The following is a 16,496-nucleotide window of genomic DNA, read 5'->3' as shown; positions in this document are numbered from 1 at the left end:
CCTGAAATTAGAAATTGTATAGCTTTTAATGTGAAAACTGCAATACATGATGAAATTTGAACATTTTCAATTTATGAGTAAGATTTTAGTGTGATCTGGAAATGCCTTAATTCAAAGCTTATGATGCTATTAGTCACTGTTTCGTTTTACTGATTATGTGATTTCCAATTTTATTTCTTTAAAGTCATAAGGGCATATGCATTAAACAAAATCTAAGTTACAGTTTTTTAATAAATATGGTAGTGCATTATTGATCTTAAAAGAGTTATCTTTAGCCCCAGTAAGAACTCTAATAACACTTGTTGTCTATATTAAAAAATACATTAATGAATGAATGAATCTGAATTTGAAGGGTTTATGTTCAAGATGTGTTTGGTATGAGGCTGAAAATGAAGATGGATTAGTTTTTGTTTCTAAACTTGTGTTCCAAACTTTTTTATGGACTTTAAATGCAATAATTTGGCGTTGCTTATGATTGTAGCATTTCTTTCTATTTGTCTAATTGGAAGAACCTGATTATATGTCATGACTCTTAATTATGTTTACACAAAAAAATGCAGGATTTCGAAGATAAATGTCTTACTTCAACAATTTGGTCCAATAAAAAAGGTCACGTGGTAAGTATCACTTCTAGCCTTTAGGTGGCTACAATTCAGTGACCTAAAATAATTTATATTGGTTATAGTAATAAAAGTTTATGGTGATTGTTTTGCTAGAGAATTAACCAAAGTTCTTGATTTCACTTTGTACTTTGTTTCAACAGGCTCAGGCAAGACAGCAAGGAGAATACAAGACTTTCCACCGTGACCTAAATATTGGATTCAGTAAATGGGATTTTAGTCCTTTGGATCTTGAAAACCCGTTTCCAAATAATGAATGTTCTATCCATCTTTGGCATGGAAAGGAAGATTTGATGGTGCCTATTATAGTGCAACGATACATCACCGAAAATCTTCTCTGGATTCAATATCATGAACTCAAAGGATCTGGTCACTTGTTCCCTTATCTTGATGGTATGAATGATACTATCATTAAGTCACTTTTAGGTGCAAAGTAGGCTTTTATGTTATGGTTAGTGGCTATTCTGTTCCGGCTTCGAGATTTGGCTTCTCCCTATCTGAGAATTCAGAGACTTGATTAGAGTAAAATGTATTATCTACATTGAAACATCATTGAGTACACATGGCTGTAGGGAGAATCAAATTACTTTCAAACATGAATTCTATCTCTTGTTTGAAAACAGATTGAAAGAGAAGCTGAAATATTTTTCTACAGCCTCATTGAGTCTATGAACTTGAATTGATTTGAAATATGAATTTCTTTTTTATGAGTGTGATGATCATTGTCCATGATTATTAGTAAGGGTATAAAAACATTAGAGTGGTCTAATTTTATTGGAAGACTGGTATAGAAGCACAATTATTCATTGGATCTTTGACTTGTAATGAAAATATCAATTATGAAAATTTTATAGAAAGTGTTTCTTTTTTTAAGATTCTTTTGTTTAACTATGAGCAGAGTTACACGCACACAATTTTAGTGTAAAATTGCTGAATTTGTGCAAAATCATAGAATTAATGCAGAATTGCAGATTTTTATTTACTAAGTGCAGCAATTTTAATGCAGATTTTTATTTACTAAGTGCAGTAATTTTAATGCAGAATTGTATAATTTAAGTGCATATTTGCACAAACACTATTAAAATCAACGTAAAACTACGAAATTCAAGTATAAGATTACACAAATTTAATTAAAAATCAAAGTAAAACTATAAAGTTTAAGTGTAGACTTTCACAAATACAATTAAGAAACTCAGTAGAATCACCTAATATGCATAACTTAAGAAAAACCAACATTGCAATTCTAAATGTGACAATCTATAAAGCTAGAACTATCTAAAAAAACTCATATTCTTTATAGATTAGGATTTCTATATTTAGAACGATTATGACCACTCTGATCACATCGGCTACATTTGTAAATACGCACATCTTGAAATTGTGACTCTCGGCGCTTTTTGCATGGTCTTCCTGGAGGACGAGTTGTTGTAGGTGGCATAAGAAAAATATTATTCTCCCAGTCTGTTAGGGTCAGGTTGTTGACATCAGGCATGTCATGAGTTTCAATTGGGATCATACTGCTTGCATAAATCTTTTCTTGTGAACTTTTTAGATAGCACTCCTCTACATAGGTGTAGATGTTGCCATGTAATAATTTGATTGCAGCACAAGTATGTGGACATGGAATTCCAGTCATTTGCCATTTAAGACGTGCATTCTTTGCGTAGTAGATTCACACATACATCAACATTTGACCCTCTAACCATAACATTATGATCTCCATATCTCACTGCTTTATGAAACTCACTTCTAGCTACATGCTCCATTAATATGTTATCAATCTTTGGTCCAACTTTATTCTTCCATTTAGTCATCTCTAACTTTGCAGTATATAACAGATTTGCAAGTTTGTCTCTATGCTCCGTTATTAAAGCACAAATACTATGAGTCCTCTCTTTTCTTATCCATGAATTAAATGATTCAGCTACATTGGTAGTTATGAGGTCCCATCGTCAATGAGGGAATTGAAACTTTGCCCATTTGTTAATATCTCCTTTAGTCTCTAACCAATTTGCAAGTTCTGGTGAAAATGCACGAAGTTGTTCCACAGCTTCTGTAAACTCTGTGCTAAAACGGGTATAACAAACTGCATCTAGTAGCTTTTTTGCATCTTCTTTTACTTCACCGCATATTCCCCTCTATAAATTTTTAGTTTCTGCACAAAAATTTTCTTTCACATGTCGATAACAATATGCATGTATATCCCTGTCATATACTTGCTCCACAGCTGCAATAATTGATGGATGCCTATTAGATATTAATGTAACTGGAATTGACCCAGTTAATTCTTTTAAATTAGATAGGAACCAAAGCCAATTCTCATTATTTTCAGCACTAACAATTGCATACGCAATCGGAAATAAGTCATTATTTGCATCGCAAGTAGAGACAGCTAGAAGAGTTCCCTTGTATGGACCACTTAAGTGGCAACTATCAATAAATAATATAGGCTTTGCTCCACGATGAAAACCTGTCACACAACACCCATATGCAATAAAAATCTTTTCAAATTGATAACCAGGAGAGCATGTCAATTTTGCAATTGTTTGTGGATCAGTTTCCACTAGACGGTTACATATCCAAGGAATTAACATATATGAATCTTTATGTACGCCATTAATTTCAGCTAATGCTTTCTCCTTTGCAGCCCAAGCTTGGTGATATGTTAGTGAAAATCCATATTCCTTGAAAATGTCATTTCGTATGTCATTAGGCAACTTGTCAGGAGTTAATCTCAACTTGTCGACAATAATTGAAGATACCAAATTAGACCTGAAAGAGTGAGTACTCTCCAATACATCTTGAGCTGAGTGCTCATGATTCTTGATAAAATGCCTCACCACGAGGAACGAAGTATTTTTTCCCATAACATAAGCCGACAATTTTCACGGACAACTGTCAACCATGCAGACACAAATTATTTTACCCGAACTGTTCTTTAAGAACTTGTATGCAAACTTATGAGCAATACCATATTCAAACAATATTTTTCTCAGCTTACTTGCATTTTGAAAAATCTATCCTTCTTCCTTTATAAGATCATTCCACTTAGCAAAGCCATTGATAATCTAGGGTTGTAGGGACAAGTTGGGTTGTCCATAGAATTGGTGTCAACGGATTTTGACCATCAATATTACCAACGACGTCAACTCCTTGAATTGAATTACTTGATAGTGTACTAATCATAAAAAAAATTAAATTACTTTTATAATAATTCACTAATAAATAATATAATAAAAATTTGTAAAAAGACAACAGTTGTAATACATACCTGTCTTGAACGTTGTCGTCATTGTCCTCATGAGGTGTACTATCATGGTTAGTCTTTTCTACCTCCATGATGTATACATGAGCTGTATCATCATTGAATGTGATTAATTGGTTAACACTATCAGTATCAATGAGATCGATAAGTTGAGATTGGTTAAACTTGACTGTGTAGGTAATGCGTTTATTCTGCATATTTTTCTTGGTTCGAAGCCATATCTTATGCATTAAATTTGAATGCGTACATCCTTCTTCAATTAGCTCTCCTACGATTTTTCCTCCATGATAAATAGTTTTTTGGTTTGGTACAACTTCAATATTACCTCCAACGTGAAAATAACAAAAAAATTGTCGACGGACAGTAGATTCCATGTCTATCAAAAATATAAAACAATAAACAACCAATAATGAGAATATGGATTACAAGAAAAAAGAAATACTAATATTGACTAATTACTGCTAATTGTTAACTACTCTAAAAAACAAAATAGCAAGACATTATAGATTCCTCCAAAGCAAGCAAGTCTTGAGGGGTAATAGAGGACAGAGACATTAAAATCTAAAAACGAGTTTGAAAGAAACATATTACTCAATAGCAATGTTTTTGCAAGGGAATACCAAATGTAGTATTGGAAAATCAACTTACCTGCCAGGAGCTGGGTGTCTATTACAAAGGTATACAAATATTTTACGCTAGAGATCAATCACATCAGCACCGATTATTGCATTTGATTCAATGGCTAAGCCTTGAATAATTGAAGAAAGAGATCTCTCGAGACAAATTTCATAAGTTTTGAATGATTTGTTTGATGCTCAATTGGTTGACTACTCTATATATGATAATAGTAAGACATTAGTATACTCCCAGGTACTCCCAGATCTTATGTTTTGTGATTAGCAGCAAAAAATGTCTCTGAATTATAGATGAAGAATAAGGATTTGAATATGAGTGATAATTAGAAAAAAAATATGTTTACAAAAAAAGAAATAATAAATGAGAAAATAATCTAAGAATATATTTGTCTCTTCATAAAAAAGATTTCATCTTTGTTTTTTAAATATTATAAAATTAATCCTTCTAAATAATTTTAATATTAAAAGTCATTTTTAATAATTAAATCTTCCTAACGGTCCTTTTTAATAATTTTTCCTATATATTATTCAAAAAGGGAAATAATAAGCTAAGGTTTCTTAATGCAATTGGTAAAGTGTTATGATCTTTGAATTTTTTATTTTAATAAATAAAATAAAGGTAATATTTACTAAAATAAATAATTTTAAAAGTATTTATCGATTTAAATTCCCTTGTCATATCTCGTTTACAGTGTAAATGAGATAGGGCACGTCAGCGTGACACGTGTATATCTCGTTTACACTATAAACGAGATATAAAAAGTCAAATATTCAGCTGCTATAAAAGAATGTGTAACCTTTGGTATTCTCTACACACATTTCATATCCTTTCTCTGTCTCATTTTTCTCACAAAAACAAAGCTCATTGGCCAGTAACAGTCCATTCATAGTTGTGCTTGTTTATCCCAATTGTTAATGAGAAATGGCGACAACGGGTGACATTTGAGTGTGAGGATCCGATATTGTTTCGCACTCAACGTGTGGAGACGTTGTCGGATTTGAAGAGTTTGATATCGAGCAAGCTCAGTGGTAAGAAGCGAGGGAGATAGGAAGGGTGGGGTATAGGTTGCTGGCACCCATGGAAAACAGAGTCTTCCAGTTTCGACTATTTCGATTTCAAGGGGACGAGCATGTGTGACTGAAGTTCGGCATCCATGGAAGGATCATGGTAGAACAGGTAATGGAGTTGTCCACCGAGGTGGGTCATGGTGGTAGTAGTGGTTCCGTACACGATACCTATGTGCAGGACGACTGACCTCTCGCACCACCACCCATTCATGTCGCCATTCCAGAGCACGAGGCAGAGGAGGGTGAGGAGGAGCCGGACAAAGATTACATGGCGGATAGTGCGGACAGTGAATCGTCCACTGGTAGCGATGAGGATGAGTCTGTGCCGGAGACACCTGCCGGGACTGTGGCGCGCCATGTGCTGCCTCCACCTCACCCGATTCCGGCGCTATCGGCAGTGTCAAGTCACTATCATAGTCTGGATCTGGACGCGATGCAAGAGAGGACCCCGGTTTCTGACACATATGAAAAGGATTACAACCTAGACGGCGGGGTAGAGTTTCGGGTCGGCCACAGGTTCAAAAGTCGAGAGGCGGTGCTTCAGGGTGTGAAGAACTACAGTATTCGCAGGAGTGCTGAGTACCGGTGATCGAGTTATACCGGTTAAAGTACCATGTGCAGTACCGTCAAGCCGGCAATGGGTGTCAATGGAGCCTCCGTGTGGCCCTTCGTCAGAATTTCCGTGTGGCCCAGAATTAAGCTGTAAACGACTTGTATATATAGGCACAGTCAGGCCTTATCTCGTTTACAGTATAAACGAGATATACACATGTCACACTGACATATCTTATCTCGTTTACATTACATGTCATCTCGTTTACACTATAAACGAGATATGGCAAGAAAATTTAAATCGATAAATATTTTTAAAATTATTTATTTTAGTAAATATTACATTTATTTTATTTATTAAAATAAAAAATTCTACGATCTCTAGCTGTGACGTAAAAGCAAGAATAAATAAATAAATAAGTAAATAAATAAAAGAATGAAAGAAAGAGATCTTCTAAACCTAAACTTTTTGGGGAAGAATCAACATATATATGTATATTATTTAAGAAAGTCTTTTAATTCAGTGGTATAAAGTAAAGTGAAATTACTTGATGCTCAATCACATCTATATCTCTTACTCGATTGATGAAAGATATATAATCTTCCAAAATAGTATAAAGTAAAAACATAAAATGCTGATTTTAATATATTTATAGATAATATAATTACATACGATGATATGAATTGCTTATAAATAATCTACAAGATATTAATATATTGTTAAAATGTTAATAAATTAACTGGAGCTAGATTGACTCTAAACATAATAAAGTAATATTAGAGATTTAAATTCATATTTAGATGGTGTTGTATTTCGTAACAATTTATTTAAATTTGAATAAAGTGTTTAAGTAATTGGATTTATTTTGATTTTGAATGTTACAATGTATTATTGAGTCTTAGGCCCAATGATAAATAGAAGATTCTTTATGATCTAGGATTTAATAATTAATATTCACTCACCATAAATAAAAAAAAGATGTATATTTTAATCTAATTCTCTTGGCGACTGTATAGTGTATTTTCGAATACCGACATTTATTCAAATGAATACATTTTCAACAGGCATGCATTGTCATTTGTCTATATTCTTATAGTATTAATATTCAATAAAATCTAATATCCATTATTTAATTTAATTCTATAAAAAGACAACATTAATTTTTACCTATTTTAACACTCATAAGCTACTATTTATTAGAGATCAAATTGATAGGATATTTCTTTCTTTTGAGAACAAATTGAAATAGGTACAAAATCAGCATCTAACCTTTCCCAGTAGAAGGCAATATGAATCAAATATAAAAAACTTACTAGAATCATGCATGCCGCATTCAAAAAAATATGAAAGATTGGAATGTACCAAATAGGGTTAATTTGTTAATAACTTTATGAAAACTGCAAGGATGGCGCTGTCATTTCATGCCATTAGAGAAAAACAATAAGCCAGGCACCAACCATACCCTTGCTCATCCACTTTACATTATATTGATTTATTGAGGAATAACAAATTACACACTCCACCAAAGAAAACAAAGGGCACAACAACAATGTATTATAAATAAAATGGTTTTCAGAAAAAGATTTAGTAGATATTAGGGGCGTTCAAGATTCGAATTGATTCGAAACTTAGTTTGTATAGATCTAATCGAAGTGTATAATTTATCGAATTTGGATTTGTCATTTTTATTCGACGTTATTTTTGGATTGGATTTAAATTATGTTTTGGGTCACCCAGTCTGATTTTAAAATTAGTTTTTACAATAAAAATATATATTTAAAATAATTTATTTTGATATAAATATAATATTTGTTAAATTTAATTTTTAAAAATAAAATTTTATTATTTTAATATATAAAATTTACAAATTTGTATACTAATTTTTTAAAATCAGGCTCAAGTCTATTTCAACCTAACAGATACATACTTACATCTAACTAAAGACCTTAAAACATAAGTTAATGAATTTTTTATTCTATAAACTTGTCATTTCTCTTGTTTTTTTATTGATGTGGGCGTAATTTATTACAATCTTCACACTTGCAATGATAACATCTATCTCATTTGTATTTTTAATATTTCAAAATATTTGGCTTGTTTGTATTTTCATATAAAACTAATTCTATTTCTTCATATAATTTTAAATTTTTTATTACTAGTTACCAAAATATTTTTGTTTGCTTAATATGTATATTTTCTTGTTTTGGCACATATATTAAGAAAGGGAGATGCTGGGGGACAATGACTTTGGTATGAACAACGGGCCTTAATAATTAGCCCAATTAGATTAATAACATAGGTATACTCATAAAACACTCCATTTCTTAAATCCTAATTTTAATTATCTTAATTAATACCATTGTAATCATCCCATCCACTCCCCCTTTCTTTGACCCAACAGTCAAAACCTTTTTCCTTCCCTAACTTTCGAACACCCTTCAGGAAAGAAAACGTTAGCCTTCTCGCCCTGCTATTTCGAACAGCATTGACGAAGGAGGACCATCCCCCATTAGCCGCTCCTTTTTTGCTGCTACCCGTAGTTCATTCTGCCAATCGCCGTACCGAGCATCCGCCAGCGCTTCCATTGCGAAGACCACTAGCAGCAGAGGAGAATCCCTGGCCCCGTCGAGTGGAAGTCGCCCAGAAACCCCCGGCGTTGGCCTTTAACCGCAGTCTCCCTAGGTTGTAGCCGTTGCATGTTCGCCTTGGTTGGAGTCATTACCGGGTGCAACAAGAGAAGCCGTGGAGTGTGTTTCTCTTCCCAGATTGAAGGTCAGAGAACCGATAACCGTATATTGAATGTTTAGATGTTTACAGTAACTTTTATGTTCTGGCTACTTAGAAGGGTTTTGTTGCTTTCGGAAATTCTTGGGTCTGTTTGACTTATCCTTTTGTTTGTGAACGTAATGTAGTGGGAAGGAATAATGATACGTACATGTTTATGAGCATGTGGATTTTCGCGTCTTGTATTTTAACGAGTTACTGTATTTGGCTTTATTTTAACGAGTTACTTTGTAAGTTGTTTAATGAATCTAGATAGGATGGTCAATTTATTCATTAACGTATGGTTGAAAATTTTTTCCAGGTGTTTGTAACTTGGTTGATAATGTTTAATTTTTTTTGTCATTCCAAAACCTAAAGTAAGAGGCTGTCAAAATTTAGAAACTGTTAAATACTCTGATTATGAATATTTGATAAAGAAGAGATAGGCTTGAATTGGAATCCTGTTGGTTTATTTTACGAAAAAATTGTAAGTATAATTTGGGATAAATTTAACTTTTTTCTAGTATTAGCTAAAAGTGTATTTTACTTCATCCTCACATGTCTACTTGCATTTTGATCCATTTGATTGGAATGGATATAAGTAAAAGTACTTTTGGCGTTGAATCTAACCGTGCAAAGACTATATTTACATGTTGATCAGCATATTTGATAACTATCCCAATCAATATTAGGACTTGTTTTGGTGACTTACGTAATTAGAACTTTAATTTTTAATAGCTATGCTTACAAGGATCTTGTTTAACATTTATTTTTTTTAAACTGGCTATGTACTCTTACTCCAATCGACTATGGGGTGTTATGCTATTGATTTTGATATGTTTATTTTTTTTTAAATTATAGCATGAATAGTAATATCAAATGGTTCATGGTTCCTTGGATTAAGGTAAAGATGTTTGAAATTTGTTGGAGCCTGGCTTGAAATTTTAGTATTGTTTTTCTTGTTTGTTTCTCATTCATATGATGGACTGTTAATTTCTATAAATAATGGGTGTTCAATTTTGTAAGAAATGATGGATTGAAAAAATGTGACATGATTTACATCATGTAGGTAGTACTTGCTGATGTTGCCAAAGCTGATTATATTAGGACTTGTTTTGGTGATTTAGGTACTTAGAAGTTCAATTTTTTAAGCAGCTACGCTTGCAAGGACATTTTTTAACTTAGAATTTTTTTAAAACTGCCTATGTACTCTTACTGCACACTACTGTGGGTGTTATGCCTTTGTACTCTTACTGCCTATGTACTCTCACTACATTTTAATTCTCATTTTATTCATTAACACATGGTGGAAAATTTTTTCCAGGTGTTTGCAAGTTGGTTGACAAAGTTAAATTTTTTTTTTTCATTCTAAAACCTAACTTAAGAGGCTGTCAAAATTTAGAAACTGTCAAATACTCTGATTATGAATATTTGATATAGAAGAGATAGGCTTGAATTGGAATCCTATTGGTTTATTTTAAGAAAAAATTAAAAGTATAATTTTGGATCTATTGACAATGTTCTAGTATTAGTTAAAAGTATATTTTACTTAATCCTCACATGTCCACTTGCATTTGATCCATTTGATTAGAATGGATGTAAGTGAGAGTACTATTGGCGTTGAGTCTAACTGTGCAAAGACACTATTTACATGTTTGATCAGCATATTTGATAACCATCGCAATCAATATTAGGTGTTGTTTTGGTGACTTACGTAATTAGAACTTCAAAATTTAATAACTATGCTTCCAAGGAACTTGTTTAACATTTGATTTTTTTTTTTTAAATTGCTATGTACTCTTACTGCACACGACTGTGGGGTGTTATGCTGTTGATTTTGATATGTTTCTTTTTTAAATTATAGCATGGATAGTAATATCAAATGGTTAATGCGTCCTTGGATTAAGGTAAACATGTTTGAAATTCGTTGGAGCCATGCTTGATATTTTAGTTTTGTTTTCGTTGCGAAAGCTGGTTATATTAGGACTTGTTTTGGTGATTTAGGTACTTAGAAGTTCAATTTTTTAACACACCATTCGTAATACACACTAAAAAAAATAATTAGCAATCCACAGGCAAAAATCATACTGGCACAATTAGAAATAACCATCCACGAACATGAGCCAGTGAACATCCATATTATAACTATTGTAAGTAATAACATGCAATTTTGTATCCACACTAAAAGTAACCATCCACTCACCTAATGACGTGAACATCCACATTATAAATCCTATAACTAATCACTAGCCATTCGTAATCCACATTAAAAGTAACTATCCAGTAATATATTTAGGTGAACATCCACATTGTCATACACACTAAATAACCATTGTGTATAAAAAAATAACCATGCACAAGCCTAAGGAATCGAACATCCACACTATATGACATTTAAAAAACAAATAGCCAATCCGATAAGAAGTAACCATCCACACACCAGAAAAATAGCAATCAATAACCGTAGTAAAGCAAACATCCTAGACATGTCACTCGAAGTTAAAAGCACACAACATCCCAAATTTATTAAATGGTTAAAATACAGATTATACGACATGTATTTATGCAGAGTGTATTCTACAACCAGTCAAACGATATCCAGAAAAATATAAACAGGCCAGATACGTGAGTAGCATCAAGATAATGGCATGAAAATACGAATTTCATAATTTTCTTATCATAGAAAACCTAAACAAAGAAAATGACCATGAAACATACATATTGAGTTGTATGACCTAACAAAAGGGACCTCTAATATAACATAATGGATGCAGTATCGTAAACAATCTAGGTATTGTCAAAGGAGTTTAAGAGCGACATGAATCCACCAAGTCCTTACTTGGCAATCTGCTGAGCGAAAGCCTCCGAAGCTTGATTTGCAGCAGATTCTATACGATTATCCTGAAACAAACAAGCTCAATCAAAACCAGTGCATTGTATTATAACATTCCACCATTCTAAAAATGTAATTGCTTTCTCTTTTTAGGTAGAAAAAATTTAAACTAATCCTTTCACCGGATCATCCACTTATATATTACACTTTAACTAATAACCACATGAATGAACAAGAACACCATCCAAATTGTTCTGTTTGTAACAAAATATCATAATGGATTAAGAATGTTGAGCTTTTAATAACTATCTAATTTATATGAAAATAAACATACGTCTAAAAGAAACAAGATACATTGTTTACCTTGTCCAACTGTTCACTTTTTCCGTCGAACGAATCACCGGTAAAAGAAACTGGCACGAGACAACTCGGTTCAACGAAATTGTGCTCCATTAAAATAGTTGTGATAGGTGGAGACCTTGGGCTGCAGGGACTGCAATGGTGGAGGCCTTGGGCTGCAGGGGTTGCACAAGGCGTGATGACGGTGACCTACGCCTGGCTGCACGGTGCACGGATTGATGGGTATAGCGAAAAAAAAATTTTCTACACTTGGGGGCTGCCGGACGTTGGAACAGGGAGGGCTGCGTGGGTTGTAGGTGGGCTGGGAAGTGAGCCTTCTTTGTTGGGAAGCAAGAGATAGGAGATATGGTGAGGATATGAAACGTGAGCTAGTTGGTAGGTTGGTATAATTAAATGGTTATTAATATAATTAAATCCATTTTGACTGATCCTTTTAAATTTTGAAAAATGGTTATTAGTATAATTAAATTAATTATATCATTAATTAAATTTATGAGTAATTTACATTTGTAATTCCATTGTTCATATTGTTTACTAAAATTATTGTTCTCCTATACTTTTCCATTCATTTATTATAATAACTAGCAAGATACCGACGCTATGCGCGGACAACACATACGCAGGTTAGAATGACCGTGAATATAAAGAATGGTTTGTTATTTTATCTAATGTAAAAAAGAAACGACAATCTTTATTATTTTTAAAGTATTTGTAAAATTTAAAGTAAATTATAATCATTTCAATTAAAAAAAGGAAGACACGAAGAATATTAGACTATTCTAATGTTGTTTGTAGATGCACTGATAATATGAATAATATCATTGTGATTTTAATTCACTCTAGGAAAAGTATATGGAACCAAAAGGTTAACAGCAAAAAACTAAACAAAACTAAATTAATTTATATTAATAATTAATTAATTTTAAATTTTTTAAATTCAAAATTTAAAATTTAATTAAAACCTAATTAAAACTATAAAAACTTTTCTCTTCTTTCTCATATCAACATACTCACCTTCAACTCACACATATAAATCCCTCTATCTCTCAAGCTCTTTCTGCCTCCTCACCGGAATCCACTCCTCTGTAACGGAGTATGTACTGCAAGGTGCCGGTTATCATCTCGTCTAAATCTCTACCGTAGAGCCTATGGAACTTACTGCCAGCACGGCAACTGTGTGCTCCCGGGCATCTCCAGCAACCAAGAAAGAGATGCAGAAATTTAAATAAAAGAAAATAAAAAGTAATGCTAAATTTTTCTTTTTTTCGTTTCTGTTTTTTTTTTAGCTGGACTAAACAAAAGAAGAAGTATAAGAGATGAAGGGAGGTGGAAGGACAGAGGAGGGGGGCTCTCGGTGGGGGTGGGAATTTGGTTTCGGATGTGGTTTTGAAAGGATGAACGGGTGGTTGAAGAGAAGGGTGCTGACTGCATAATACACACTTATCTTAGTTAAAAGGAATTTTTAAATAATTACATAAATATAAAAAAAACATTCATTTAATATGTAAAAAAAAACATCCTAATACTTGACAAAAGAAATATTCAGTTATAATTTAAAAAAAATTATGAAATTTTAAAGAAATAGAGACATTCACATTTGTAATACAAAAAAGTTCGAAAATATATAAAAGAACATCCATTTAGTATATAAAAAAAAAAACATTCTGATACTTAGCAGAAGAAATATCTATATATATTAACTCGTAGAAATTTTGGATTCACCCAAATGTATTTGGCTGGTTTTTGGCTAATACCCTTTTAGTTCCCTAGCATTACTCTTTACTCTAGTATTAGGATTCTTTTTTATACTTAAATAGGAAAAAGTAACGCAAATTTGATTTCTAGTAAGAATATAATTTTCATGATTCAATTTAAATCAAATCATACAAAAAGTGGTTTAATTTTCAATTGTATTCTCATGAGTTATGATATTACCAAAATTATCCTCACTAAAGAGTTAGTGGTAATAGTTAAAGGACAAAATAATTATTTCAAAACACTCTACATGTTCTATTTTAATTATATTCTTTTGGTTCCTAATCAAAGAATTCTCTCCGTAATTAATTTAATTCTCTCAAACATTTTATTAAACTCTAACTTATTAAAAACCTCCAAACACTCTCAAAATTAACTCCATTCTTTCAACATTGTTGTTTAACATACTCTTCCTCGTAGTTAATTGGTAAGTTGGAAACAAAAGAACATAATTCATGGAATATAAAATTATACACAAACTAAACAAAAAACATCCCTAATGCCATATCTTCCAAGTGATGTCTCCATTCTAATTACACCAATGATGGACACACTAATTGCTGTGGAAAACTTCTCTATAATCAAGTCATCATCAAGAATAGAGCATCAGCGTGTATTCCTAAAAATACAAAAATTAAATGTAAGAAGAAGAAACAAAAAGAAAGAACAAACTTGCAATATTTATCTAAGGCTCATTGAAAGTATCATGTGGACTTTAATCTGCCTGTTTTTTGGCCTCCAATGTTCTCTAGATTAAAAAAGCACATATCTTAAGAAGCCATTAGATTTATCAACTAAGGATCATCCTCTGCATCAAACAACTAAACCATGAAACCAACAAAAAAATATTTTTTTATGGAATTTGTAATTTGCTTTAGCCACTTAAATAATGTTTCAGAGCCCGTAACTCAAAATCATAACACAGTGAATGTGTAGGGAGCATTTTCATCAAACGTGTTGTGCAAGATGAGGTTTGTGACCAATTAAGTCTCAACCTGACAAAGCCGGGTCATTAATCACATATTAGTCATTCGACACTAATCAAAACAATAATAAATAAACAAACTGATATTTGAGAAGTTTAAAAATGTAAAAAAACTTGAATACGGCCATGAGAATTGAAAATTGCATCAGTTACAATGGCAATTAGCAATGTTCAATTTAGATGGGATGGTACGAGACCTTAGGTGAATAACATAATGGCAATTAGCAATGTTCAATTAGCAAGAATTTTTTATTTGACAAATGAACCACTCAAAGATGCACCTAGTAGAAAGAAAAGGTTAAAAACAATTAATGCCATCATCTTAACTTCAAGTAATGAAAAATAAACAATGAAACAAAATAGTAACCACATTGTGGCATTTCAAGTTCTTTGAGTTCATCAATTGTTGTAATAACATTACCAGTTACAAATTATTCTTCCATATTTATTGTTGCTTTTTCTTAATTTAAATGAATTAGATTCTTGATAAAAAAATTATCAGTATTATCTCTTTTTATCTGATATTTTTATTCTCTATTTTCACTCATATTCTGTTATGTATTTTATTGTAAGATAAAAAAATAATATTTTCTAATATTTTTGAATATACAATCATTTTGGATAAAATTCCATTTTAGAAAGATACTTATCTTAAAGAAAATTGTAATACACAAACATGACAACAAACTTTATTGACCTTTTTTTGTCAATTGTCTCTATCTCTGCTAGTATCCTCTACTTCGTCAATATAGAAATGTGTAATGAAGGATATTTACACTCAAGATATTAAAGGAATATATAATGAATTTGCCGCTCATAAGAAGCGCTATAGTTATAGTGCCTAAATTTATTGCCAAATCAAGATATGTTTTGCCTTTGCTGATCTTATCCCAAATTTTAGTACCATTTGAGAAATAAAAAGTAGAAGTCGATTAAAACCAAAATTAATCTCAAACCAAAAGTTTCAAATAACTTTGAAAATTCAGAGGCTGCAATAGACACTCACTTTCACCCAATTTACTGTCAACTTTGTACAAAGATTATCCTCCAATTTAAACTTTTAGAAGCCAAAACACAAATAAATGACCAAATATATAAATAAAGGACAATTATAGATTTGATGAAAGAAATTTATTATAATGGATGAAGTTAGTTACCATGTTCCTACCTATCCTCCTAAATATAGAGGTTTGAAAGAGTTAACGAATCTCTTGCAATGAACAAAATTAATTAAATAAATAAAGGACCTGAAAACAGAGCATGCACAATATCAGTTAAAACAAAGTCACCAAAATAATAGAATTTAAATAAATAAATAAATAGATAAACTTGATGAAATGATGAGAACTTTTTATATGTGATAATGGAATATATTACAGAGCAATAAAAAGCATATGAAATTCAAGCATGTGAAGGAGTAATTAGTTCAGCCAAACCAATTAGAAATTGAATTGGGGTTTGTCAAAACACTATAGGGATGATTCTAAATAGATACCTATTTGATTCACAATTTTCATTTGGAAACATATCTTTATCAAACATGAATGACTTGAAACAAACAAATGAATAATAGGTATATAGGAAATAAAGAAAGAATGCACAAAATATCAAAATGCTATGACGTATTGTCTGAAAAATACTGCAAATGTTTGAAGAGAT

General features: G+C 31.8%; 1 protein-coding gene across 1 annotated transcript; it reads right to left on the bottom strand.

Annotated features, from left to right (window-relative positions):
• Positions 1-2,572: 2,572 nt before the first annotated feature.
• Positions 2,573-3,487, bottom strand: LOC107460851 (uncharacterized). The gene is made up of 2 exons (XM_016079272.1): positions 2,837-3,487; positions 2,573-2,758 (listed from the first exon to the last, which is right to left on the bottom strand). Exons 1-2 carry the CDS (start codon positions 3,485-3,487, stop codon positions 2,573-2,575), a joined length of 837 nt encoding a protein of 278 aa, XP_015934758.1.
• Positions 3,488-16,496: the final 13,009 nt, after the last annotated feature.

Source organism: Arachis duranensis, chromosome 1 (assembly GCF_000817695.3).
Source record: "Arachis duranensis cultivar V14167 chromosome 1, aradu.V14167.gnm2.J7QH, whole genome shotgun sequence".
NCBI classification, from domain to species: Eukaryota; Viridiplantae; Streptophyta; class Magnoliopsida; order Fabales; family Fabaceae; genus Arachis; species Arachis duranensis.
Note: the sequence above shows the minus strand (reverse complement) of the source record. Positions and strands in the feature narration are given on the sequence as shown.